At 33.7% G+C, this 12883-nt stretch overlaps 1 protein-coding gene and 1 non-coding gene across 6 annotated transcripts in view; both read left to right on the forward strand.

The window, feature by feature from the left end:
* RALGPS2 (Ral GEF with PH domain and SH3 binding motif 2) overlaps window positions 1–12883 on the forward strand; it is a 170418-nt gene that overhangs the window by 76291 nt on the left and 81244 nt on the right. For all 5 annotated transcript variants that reach the window (XM_064370634.1, XM_064370636.1, XM_012444543.3 and 2 more), the window contains exons 7-8: window positions 510–602; window positions 11855–11981. In XM_064370634.1, coding sequence (XP_064226704.1) covers window positions 510–602; window positions 11855–11981 — 220 coding nt within the window. The remainder of the gene's footprint in view (window positions 1–509; window positions 603–11854; window positions 11982–12883) is intronic.
* Window positions 8943–9049, forward strand: LOC135272330 (U6 spliceosomal RNA). The gene has a single exon (XR_010340491.1). It is a non-coding gene; the product is annotated as a U6 spliceosomal RNA (small nuclear RNA).

Genomic DNA, 12883 nt, shown 5'->3' on the forward strand with positions numbered 1-12883 from the left:
CATCAATGAGAAAAGGATCTGGGGATTTGGGTAGGAGGAAGCAGAAAATTGAGGAAGACTGCGAAAGGCAGGTTTCTCCCTTGCCCTGGAATAATGGGAGTACTGAATAGGAAACCAAATAAGAATCCTGGATGTTGACCCTTTCTTGAAACTTGAAACATAAAGCAGAGGCTTAGTAATAAGGGAGACTTTACTACAAACCAGGTTTCATGATCATACCATGTAAACTTAATGTGAGACATAACCTTGGTTTTCTTAATATGTTACTTAGAGGTAGATTTATTCCCAGAGCTTGGGGACAATGCCAGGGTAGAAAATGTAAGTTCTGTTGTGCATCAGAACAACTTAGTGTAAACAATGTGGGTAGTTGAAAGACAAATCTCAATAATGAAGGTAATATATACTGGAATGCTATATCAGGTGCCAAGATTGTACTTGTTAGTCTTAATTTTTTCTTATATTCATGTTTCTTTTTCATCCCTTTCCCCCATTTTTTTTTTAATCTTCAGAAACTATATGAGCTGAATAACCTTCATGCACTTATGGCAGTGGTTTCTGGCTTACAGAGTGCCCCAATTTTCAGGTTGACTAAAACATGGGCGGTGAGTAATATTCTTTAATGAAAGGTTTGACTTCCTGTGAGAAGGAAAGCTGTATTCATTTCCTTTATAATTATCATTAAGGTTAATATAATAATAATAGATAAGGATTTGTAAATGGCTTTGTACTCTATTCTTTGATACCTACATTTTTTCTCCTTAAGCAGTACACTGGTATAAGGTAATTTTTGGGTACAGTTTGGTGCTTGGTTTTTGCTCTTTAGAGAATCATTTTTGTTGAAACACTTTCAGTATCTTTAACAACATAGTGTTTAATATTCAGCTGATGGGAAGGTATGAATACAGAAAAATGCATTTAATCGTGAAGATTATGCTTTTGAAAAGTTTGAGGAGTATCTAAATCATAAGTTTGAAAAAAATTTACTGATTACAATTTTCATTTTTTTTTAATGAGTAAACCTTAGATTTTTTCCTTAGGAACAATGGAAAACCTGATGATTAACATAGAATTATTAGCTATTGCTGCACATGCTGATGTTGTTATGTTAATCATATTTGGTTCTATTACTTATATAAGATCAGAGTATGAATTTTGACCTGTGCAAATGTGTGTATTTTCATATTTGAGTGGCATAATACTGTACTCAATCTTTTCAGGTATTTTTCATTTAGATTTTATATAAGTAAAATTTTACATTCAATTAAGTTTATATTCAATACTATTTAATGTTAAAGATCAATAATTTTGTTTAGAATCTATTACATTTTGTACAAAGGATCGATGTGTTTTTAAGATTCTGTGGTAAAATCATGACTGACTTTTTAAAACATTTTTTATTACTAAAATATAAATGTTTTTAATTAAAGTGCTGCTTTTGCTTTTTATGGTATCTGAAGAGACAGATGTTTCTCGTGAAAACCAGCGTAGATTTCTATATTGGAAAAACACTAGTGTGGAAAAACTTATGATCCTTTTTAAATTTCTTTTTTTTTTTTTAATGGAAACACCTGGGTGTGAAGGGTTTTCTTTAAAAATTCTTTTTAATAATTATGGCCTTATTGTCTTTTCTTAAAATTTGAATTTCATGGAGGAATGGAAATGATTATAAATGTACAGTTATGAATTCTGTCTTTAAAGTTTCAGGGAAAAGAATTAGAACAGTTATGAATTCTATCTTTAAAGTTTCAGGGGAAAGAATTGTACTCTAATCGTGAAAAAAAATTATTTTTATTTTTTGAGCTCAGGCTGGAGTATAGTAGCACGATCATAGCTTACTGCAGCCTCCCACTCCTTGCTCAGAGGATCCTCCAGCCTCAGCCTTCCAAGTAACTGGACTGCAGGCACATGATACCATGCCCAACTAATTTTTAAAAAAGTTTTTGTAGTGATTGTTTTCCAAGCTGTTTTCAAACACCTGACCTCAAGCAATCCTCCCACCTTAGCCTCACAAAGTATTGGGATTACAGGCATGAACCATTACACCCAGTCCTGTGCTCTTATTTATGATTTGGTTTATTAATGAGATACATTTGACTGAAGTTAATTTTTGTTTTCCTTGAAGATATTTTCATTGTCTCCCTTATGTATTTGCATGGAAAATAATAATTTTTATTTGATAACAGCTCCATTATTTATCTGAATAAAACTTTTGATGGTTTGTATTACATTTTAAAATATTTCATACTGCGCTATGTACTCTGTAATTGCTTGACATACAGTAGTGAATGGTCTAGACAAAGTTTCATTCTCATACAGCTAACATTCTGCTGGGGAAAAAGAAATTGCAAATAAATAAATGACATATAAATAGTGATAAATGCTCTGAAGAAAAACAGAAAGGCAGGCAGGACAGTACTGTGTTATGTATCATGTAAGAGAATCTAATAAATGAGAATTCAGTAGAGACCTGAAGGAATTGAAGGAACCATTATTTGGATATCTGGGAGAAGAGAATTCCAAGTAGAGGTAATAGCAAGTAAAAAGACCCAGTTACATTCAAATAGCAGAGTGGTCAGTGTTGACAGTAGAATAAGCTAGGAAGGTACCTGGTGGTAGGAAATGATTTCTAAGAGATGGCATGAATCAGATAATGAGGGTGCTGTTTACTCATATTCAGAGAGGTATAGAGAAGGACCATTGTGGGCTGGGGTTCTATTTTACACATACTGTGTTTGAGTTGGCTAGTAAACATCCATGTGAACTGTAACGTCAGAGTTAGATACACAAGTTTAAGGGAGTGGTTGGGGCTAGAGAGAGATTTTTATGATCATCACCGTAAAGTATTTGAAGCTAGATGGGATCACCTAAGGAGGGAGCATAGATGAAAATCCCTGGAAACCTCCAGGATTCCCAAGTAGAGATTGGAAAAATTAGGAGAAATCAACAAAAGAAATTCTGGGTAGGGCACAGTTTTTCACAGTGAAGTAAAGGAAACGTTTCAAGAAAAATTCATCACTTTTGTCAAATGCTACTAATAATTTGAATAAGGTGCAAAGTTTTAGATGACCTGACAATTGGAAAGGATTGGTCACTTCAGGAAGAGCGATTTCAGTAGAGAGGTAGGGTGAAAAACTGACTGGAATTGAGAAAATGGTGATGAAGAAGTGGGACAGCAAGTATAGAGAATGCTTTTGAGGAATTTTACTGTAAAGGGCTACAGCGTGGTGTTGCAGAGAAATACGGTACCTGGAAGGGAATGTGAAACCAAAGATTTCTGGTATTTTGTTTTGTTTTAGAAATGGCATCAATGGCAATATGTTTTATGCTGGTGATAATAATCTAGTAGAATGAAAAAAATGACAAGACAGTGAGGGATTACACCACTGATATGCTTGCTTAGATGAAAGGGAGTTAGATCTAGTCTATTGTATCAGTAAGAGTATATCCATTTTAACAGCTGGGAAAGGGAATGCATTTAGTTACAGATACAGGTAAGTTGGTAGATTTGGTGGTGGGATTCTGAGAAGTTTTTCTGATTGTTTTGTTTCCTCAGACATAAAAAAGCAAGGTCTTTAGTTGAGAGTGATATGGGAGAGGTGTTGGAGGTTTGCAGAAAGAGGAGAGGATATGAAGGTCACCTGGAGAAAGTGAGAGTGCGTTAAGAAAACATACTAGGTTTGATAGACCTTATGAAGGATCCGTCTGCTTGAGACTTTTTTTTTTTTATCATGAATGAAAAGTAAAACCAGTCAGCAGAGTTATATATTTTCCAGCCAGGTTCAGATATTCAGCATAAGTTTTCAATAGTGCCAAGAGTTACATTTAACCAGAGTTGGGATTTTTCGAGGCTTTTGTACCAGAGGTGTTAAGGGTAGCACAAGAGGTGAAAGAGGGAAAATATAAGAGTTGTTTTATTGACAGATGAGGAAACTAAATCAAGTAAAAGGAGGGACATAATGAACAGTGAAAAGGTATTCTGGTCACTGGATTGGAAGCCACAGTGGAGTCAAATAATCACTAGATTCAGAATGAGAAAGGGAGTGCAAGCTGAGGGTGATAAAAGATAAGATCATTGGAGCAGGAGAAGTCAAGAAACTGAGAAACCAGAGTATTGGGAGTGTTATCCCCATGAAGGTGGCAATCACCAAGATTTATGATAAGAATGATTTTGGTTCATGAATTTTTTTTTTTCTCCAACTACTAAAATCTTCAAGATACAGGGGAAGAATGACTTGTAGATCTGTAAATGACAGTTGTAATCTAGGGTTCTCTTGTTTAATATGGTAGCCATTAGCCACATGTGGCTATTAAATTTACATCATTAAAATTTAATAAAATTAAAAATTTAGTTCTTTGATCATACTAGCCACATTGCAAGTGCTCAGTAGTCACATGTGGCTAGTGGCTATCATATTGGACTGCACAGGCATAGATTTTCACCATCACAAAGTTCTACTGGACAACACTGATCCTAGTACTTTCAATTTAATAGAGGCTAGAGGATTTTAGGGAGCAGGGTGAGATAATGAGCTGGAAGAAATTGTGAAGAGCAAGGAGCAAAGATTACACCTGACCTACCTCCAGGCATATGTTACAAGGTTTATAAGAAAAGAAAGGCAATACTTGGAGAAAAGATTAAGGCTAGGAGTTTTGCAGAGGATAGACCATGAGTTCAAGATGATACAATTGGAAATATTTGCAATGGTTTTGTTTTGTTTTTAATCGATAAAGGGAAGGTACCAAAAAGACTACAACATTCTATATAGGGAAAATTAATTAGGAGCATTTTCTTTAACATGAAGGAAAAGGATGCCCAATTTCACTGTTTTATTCAATATACAATTGCTATTGTATATGTTTTAATGTTTATAACAGAATTATTCACAGTAGTCAAAAGGTAGAAACAACCCAAACATCTATCATTGGATGAATGAATAGATAAAATGTAGTATATACATACAATGGAATATTCATCTGCCTTAAAAAGCAATGAAATTCTGAGACATGGTGCACCATGGATAAACCTTCAGACAATAGGCTAAGTGAAATATGCCAGATACAAAAGAACAAATACTGTATAAGTCCTGTAATTCCACTTATATGAGGTACCTAGAGTAATTAAATTCATACAGACAGAATCAAGATTGGTGGTTGTCAGGGATAGGGAGAAATGGATTTGGGAGTTATTGTTTAATGGATATGGAGTTTCATTTTGAGAAGATGAAAAAGTTTTGGATATGGATGTTGGTAATATCCTTAAAATGTACTCTTAAAAATGGTTAAAATGGTTAATTTTATGTTATGTATATGTTTTACCACAGTTTTTAAAAAATAGGTTTACTTACAGTGCTTGAATATATGAACAATATACAAAATCAGTTATATTTGAAATAGTTAAGTATATTTAAAGGACATCATTTACAATATCAAAAGAAACAAAATATCAAACAATAAGTGGAATAAAATTTGTAAGACTTATATGCAGAAATTTATAAAACTTTACAGGAAGTCATTAAAAAGGAACTAAATAGAGGGAGCAATAGCCCATGTTCATGGATAGAACTAATAGAGTTCTAACAGGCTTTTGAAACTGTAAAATAAACTGAATGTTACTAAATAAATGAATTTAGTAACATTCCAAGATACAAAATCAACACACAAAAATCAGTTGCATTTCTATACATTAATAATGAACTATCTGAAAAATTAAGAAAATCTCATTTACAGTAGCAGCAAAAGAATAAAATATTTAGGAATAAATTTAACCAAGGAGGTGAAAAATCTGTGCACAGAAAACTATAAAACATTAATGAAAGAAATTAAATAAGATACAAATAAATGGAAGGATATTCTGTGTTTGTGCATGGGAAGAATTCATGTTGTTAAAATGTCCATACAGCCCAAAGCAATCTACAGATTGAGTGCAGTCACTGTCAAAATTTCAATAACATTTATCACAGAAATAGAAAAAGCAATTTTAAAATTTACATGGAACTAAAAAAGTCTCAGAATAGCCAAAGCAATCTTGAGCAACAACAAAGCTAGAGGCATCATACTCTCCGATTTTAAAATATACTGTGAAGCTGTAGTAAATCAAAATATTATGGTTAGCATAAAGCAGATATGTAGACCAATGGAGCAAAATAAAAAGCCCAGAAATAAATACACACATTTACAGTCAATTGATCTTCAACAAAAGTGACAAGAACATGCAATGGGAAATGATAATTTCTTCAATAAATGGTGTCAGAAAAACTGGATGTCCACATGCAAAAGAATGAAACTGGACCCTTATACCATCTGCAAAAATGAACTCAAAATATGTTTAATACTTAAACGAGACCTGAAACTGTAAAACTACTAGAAGAAAACACAGGGGAAAAGTTTCTTGACATTGGATCTGGACAATAATTTTTTGGATATGACCCCAAAAGTACAAGCAACAAAAGAAAAAATGTACAAATGGGATTTCATCAAGCCAAAAAGTTTTTGTACAGCAAAGGAGACAGTCTATGGAATGGGAGAAGATATTTGCAAACCATATATCTGATAAGGGGTTAATATCCAAAATACCATCATGTATGGCTTAACAATGAGGATACTTTCTGAGAAATGTGTCGTTCAGTGATTTTGTTCAAACATCATAGAGTATAATCACACAAACCCTAGATGGCATAGCCTACAATACATCTAGGCTATATGGTACAGCCTATTGCTTCTAGACTACAAACCTGTACAGCATGTTAGTGTACTGAACAGGCAATTGTAACACAGTGGTATTTGTATATTTAAACATAGAAAAGGCACAGTAAAAAATACAATGTCTATGGGACCACTGTTGTATATGCAGTTTGTTCTTGACTGACATGTCATTATGCCGCACATGACTATATAAGGAACTCAGACAATGTGATAACAAGAAAACAACCCAATTTAAAAAATGGACAAAGGATCTGAATAGACGTTTCTCAAAACAAGACATACACATGTCTAGCAGGTATTTGAAAAGGTGCTCAACATCACTAATCATCAGGGCAATGCAAATCAAAACCGCAATAATCTGTCATCTCATACCTGTTAGAATAGCTATTATCAAAAAGGCACAAGGTAACTAACAAGTATTGGTAAGGACATGGAGAAAAGGGAACTGTTGTACAGTGTTGATGGGAATGTAAATTGGTACAGTCATGGAAAACAGCATGGAGATTCCCCCAAAAGTAATAATAGAAAAATTACATGATCCCGCAATCCCATTTCTAAGTATATATCCAGAGAAATTGAAATTCACTCCTATGTTCATTTTAGCATTATTCACAGTGGCCAAGATATGGAACCAACCTAAATGTTCATTAGCAGATGAATGGATAAAGAAAATGTGGTTTATATACACAATGGAATACTGTCCAGCCTTACATTTATAACAGCATGGGTAAATTTGGAGATCATTATTCTCAGTGAAGTAAGCTAGATACAGAAAGACAAATACTACTGCACAATTTCACTTATCTTTGCAATCTTAACAGGTTGAACTCATAGAAGCAAAAAGTAGAAGTATGGTTGCTGAGGGGCAGGGGAAATGGGGAAATGTTGGGTCAGTGGGTACAAAGTTTCGGTTATATAGAACAGGGGTCTCCAAACCGTGGCTGCTGACCAGTAACGGTCCGTGGCCTGTTAGGAACTGGGCCACCCAGCAGGAGGTGAGTGGCAGGCAAGTGAGCATTACCACATGTGCTCCACCTGCTGTCACATCAGCAGCAGCATTAGATTCTCATAGGTGCATAAACCCTATCATGAACTTCGCATGTGAAGGATCTAGGTTGTGTGCTCCTTATGAGAATCTAATGCCTGATGATCTGAGGTGAACAGTTACATCCCTGAACCATTCCCCAGCCATGTTCGTGGAAAAATCGTCTTCCACAAAACTGGTCCCTGGTGCCAAAAAGATTAGGGATCGCTAATGGAGAGAGAATAAGTTCTGGAGATCTAATGTACAGCATGATGACTATAGTTGACTATAGTTAATAAGACTATATTGTATACTTGAACAACTTTTGTAAGAGAGAGGATCTTTTTTTCTTTTTTAAATGGAGTCTTGCTCTATCACCCAGGCTGTAGTGCAGTGACGCAATCTTGGCTCACTGCAATCTCCACCTCCCAGTCTCAAGCAATTCTCCTGCCTCAGCCTCCCAAGTAGCTGGGATTACAGGTGCACACCACCACACCCAGCTAATTTTTGTATTTTTAGTAGAGACGGTGTTTTGTCTTGTTGGCCAGGCTAATCTTGAAATCCTGACCTCGAGTGATCCACCTGCCTTGTAATCCCAAAGTACTTGGATTACAAGCTTGAGCCAAGATGTCTGGCCTAAGAGAGTGAATCTTAAATGTTCTTACCATATACTAATACATACATAAGAAGTAACTAACTTGTGAGATGATTAATATTTTAATTAGCTTGATAGCTTGATAATTTCATAATATATATGTGTATTAAAACATGTGTCCCTCAAGTATATACAATTTATATTTGTCAGTTGTACCCCAGTACTGCTGGTGGGAAATTGGTTATAAAATTTGTATGGAAACTTAAAGGTTCAGGAATAACTGAAGAAGTCAGTGGGAGTTGGGGACATAAGCACTTGCCCTAACAGACATCAAGGTATACTATATTATTTGGACAGTGTATGATTCCTGCAGGCATAACTACCAATGAAACAGAATGAAGAACCCAGAAATACCTCCTTGTTTTTATAGAACTCTGATATATGTATGACAGTGATGGCATTGTAAGTTGGTGAAGAAGTGAGGGGCTGTTTATTAATTGGAGCTGCAAATTGGTCACCTGTTTGGGGGAAAAATGAAATCAAGCCCCTACACCATTTACAAAAATCCTTATGAGATGACTACTTAAGGACTTAAATGTGAAATGAAAAGAAGGAAAAATAGTGCTCGCTTCAGCAGCACATATACTAAAATTGGAACGATACAGAGAAGATTAGCATGGCCCCTGCGCAGGGATGACATGCAAATTCGTGAAGCGTTCCATATTTTGAGAAAAAAAGAAGGAAAAATATATGTGAATATCTCTCGTTTAGCATAAATAAATTTCTGGCTTGGGATAAGTAAGGATTTTTTAGATAAGATACAGAAAGCTCCAACAATGAAAGAAAAGATAATAAATTTTGTCATATTAAAGTAAGAATTTCTGTTCATCAAAAGGTATTTTAAAATTGAAAAGAGGATGCAGGGAGGGGGGAGATATGTGCAACAGTTGTCCAACTAGAATATGTCCAACACAAGAATTTGCATCCAGAATATGTAAAGACCTCTAACAAAGAAAAAAGAAAAAAAAGAAAAATTAGCATTATGAAGATATTTTGTAGAGGAGAAGATACACATGGAAGCAGTGAAAATGAGTGAACTACAGCTTCTTACAAATTCATGGATGAAGCCTTAATATCACAATGTTAGATGAACAAAGTAATTGCCAAAGACTAAAAATGAAATAAAAGTTAAAATGGAATAAAGTTTGCCAAAATGAAATAAAATTTGAGGGGAGTGATAAACAGAACATTCAGAGTAGTGGTTACTTGTTACCTCTTAAAGGCAGTCAAGGCAATTGGATGGAAGATGATTTATGTCTATTCATTATAAAGTTTAAACCAGTTTAACAAAGTCTTACCACACTCTAATGATAATTGAGTATCACAAACAAAAGATTATAATTAATCTGCACTCCAGATCCAAGATAACATATTCATTTATGCAGGTGCACACATTCACACATATTGTGTAAAGTTAGAAATCAAGGTGATGAGGAATAATCTGAGAGTTTGTTTCCTGGGGTGATTGACATGAGCAGACATTCATCTGGGTTTTCCCCAAAACAGATTGTGGTGGTAAGGTGGTATCAGATATCTGGCCAGGAACATCTAGAATTCTGTGGCTCTCTTCTTTCATTAATACCAATAAAAGTGTGAAGAGCCTTACCCCCAGTTGTCATGTTCTGGGAGCCAAGGACATGTGGAGTTAGAACACTGTGATGTATTTTGTTCCTCCCCTCCATTTCCATTTTTTTTGGTTGGGAAAATATAGTAAAGTGACTTCATAAAGATAACATTATAAATACCAAAAGAAGATTTGAAAAGGAAGAAAGACTTTTCTTTCTTTCACAGTTAATAGAGTTTCTGAACTATCACTCAGGAAATACATATATTAATATCTAATTAATTCTTTACATACACATTCTTCCTCTAGTCTTCTGGAAGCAGTCTCCTATGACAACCCAGATTGAATTCTGTTTATCTGATTATTGATTTTTTTATGAAAATTACAAAATCATGTTATTTTTTATATATTAGACCATATAGTTTGTTACAACAGTTTTGTATTTCAGCTGTGACAAGATTAGTTATGAGTTTCAAGTAATTTGTTTCTCCTGATACTGTACCAAAGTTTTTGAATGATTGACTTAGGGGAAGAAAAAAGAGCAGGTTTATCATTATCCTTATGTCACATAACTATATTTTGCATATCCCAAATACTTTCTTAAGTGGGAAAGGGATTAGATTTACAGGCAGCAAGCAAGCATTTTCACCTAATCTTGAGACTGCTAATCAGGTATCTTGAAAGAGGTACCCCTCTTTTCGACCATGGAATATCCATCTAAAACATTAAAGCAAAGGACCACTTAACATTGTATTTTAAAGAGGGAGCAATAGTGTTGAGGCATTTTTCTAATAGAGATTATCTGAAGATAATCTGCATCTTTGAGCCTCTGAACAATAGGTCCCAACTGTACTTCATATGATACTAGAAAGAGTAGTGGATTAGGTGTCAGAATACTCCTATCTCCAGAACCAGACAATGAGACCCTGAAAAACGAGGACATACAGCTTTGTGAGTGAGTGGATAGCAGAGAGTATTAAATGCTGCAACTTGGTAACCTTGTGATCTCAGTCTCCTCATCTCTAAATTAATACTCATACTTTTCTGTTAATCTCATAGGAAAATTAGATGAGACTTATACAGGTGGAAGTGTTTTGCATGCTGTAAAACAACAGCAATATTTCAATATGAAATAAAGTGAAATCTTAATGTAGTAATGAAATAGAAACTTCGTATGTTTACAAAAAAAATATTTTTTCCTGTCTTTCGAATGATTTGAAAAACTATTTCCTGAACCTTTTAGTGAACACCATTGTGGGTCACTGGCTTTGCTTTTTTTTTTTTTTTTTAAACTCCCCTTGATTATTTCCATTGATCTCAAAGGGCACTTACTACAAATCTACCTCTCAAGCATCTTACAACAGTATCTTTTAGTTATGCTATATATGATGTAGCACTGATCAAAGAGAAGAAAATGTCAGAAGTCCAAAAATGTAAGGAATTACAGGATTTTACAGTTATTAGGACGAGCCATGACTAGATTTATCAAGAAAAAGTGTTAATTAAATCATAAAGTTTGGTGTTTATTTCTTAATGATTATGCAAGAATGATCTTTATCTTTGAAGTGGCAAGGGACAGTTCATTAAAATACTTGAACATTTGAGCTGAATTTGAAAGCATAATTTTCTAAAATTAGGAAGATGATTAATAAAAATTGATTAATTTAAAATAGTTAACATGAAAATATTATAATTTATTAATTTTATGTACATGCAAAGGATATCTTATAAATAATGAATTTGGATTATTAATAGATGAAGCTGATTTTGTTTATATACTACGAAGATATAATTAAAGAAGATATAACTTTGAAATTAAAATCCATATTCACAGTAAATACAACTTCAGGTCTTTGCTACAACAAAATGAGATTTGTAAATAACTTAGGTTTTTCTGTTTGTTTTTTAGTTATTAAGTCGAAAAGACAAAACTACCTTTGAAAAATTAGAATATGTAATGAGTAAAGAAGATAACTACAAAAGACTCAGAGACTATATAAGTAGCTTAAAGATGACACCTTGCATTCCCTATTTAGGTGAGTTATGTCACTGTGTATTTTTTGTTTCTAGTTGTTACTCTTCCTTAATCAGTAATTTATGTGAAATTCAAGGTATTTTTTAAATGTTTGTATCCTTCAAATAAATTACTTCAAGATTGGTAAGCTGAAAAAATTTGACTAAAGGTAGTTGTTACCCTATTACCTGGAATGTATTTTCATATTAAATTAGCCTTTTGCCCTCAAGGTTTTTCATAGACTATTATGTTTTCTTAGAGTAGGACCATATAGTAAAATGATATTTTTTAGCTGTTTTAGTAATGCTTTTAAAGAATATAATAGTTTGTAATTATGTTTAATACATTAAGGAAATGGATCAAAGTCCTTATATAATGAAGAGATATTTTAGTGTGAATTCCAAAGTAGTCTCATTGCATATTGGTATTGTTATTTACCTGGATGAAATAAGTTGATTTGCTGTGACAATTTAGCTTCGTGCTGAGACAGTTCTGTATTTTGCATCTCATTTAACTAAGAATTTATCTCTTTATTATATATCTTATAGTGCTTATAAATTCAAGAAGTATTTAAATAATAACATTATAAGATTATTTTTGACAAAATATGAATAATGCTTTGTTAGGTGTTTGAATGAAAACAAGACCCAAATTGTTCTTTTGAATACATAAGGAAAATATGTGATACATACCTAGCATACATTAAAATGAATTGATTTGATCCTATGGAGAGAGTAATCAAATAATGAACATTGGGTGCTTTCTGGTCCTCCCCAACCCCCCAGATCTTGTGTTTTGTGAAACTACTCACACTGAATTTCAAGATAGCTTTTCCTGAGTGATTACAGTGTCACCTTGAAGTCTTTAGTCCCAGTGACTAGAAGACAAGGGACAAAGGCAGTTGATACATGCTGACTTAGCTAC

The sequence above is a fragment of the Aotus nancymaae genome, unplaced genomic scaffold (assembly GCF_030222135.1).
Source record: "Aotus nancymaae isolate 86718 unplaced genomic scaffold, 86718_ANA_hifiasm-v0.15.2.pri h1tg000108l, whole genome shotgun sequence".
NCBI classification, from domain to species: domain Eukaryota; kingdom Metazoa; phylum Chordata; class Mammalia; order Primates; family Aotidae; genus Aotus; species Aotus nancymaae.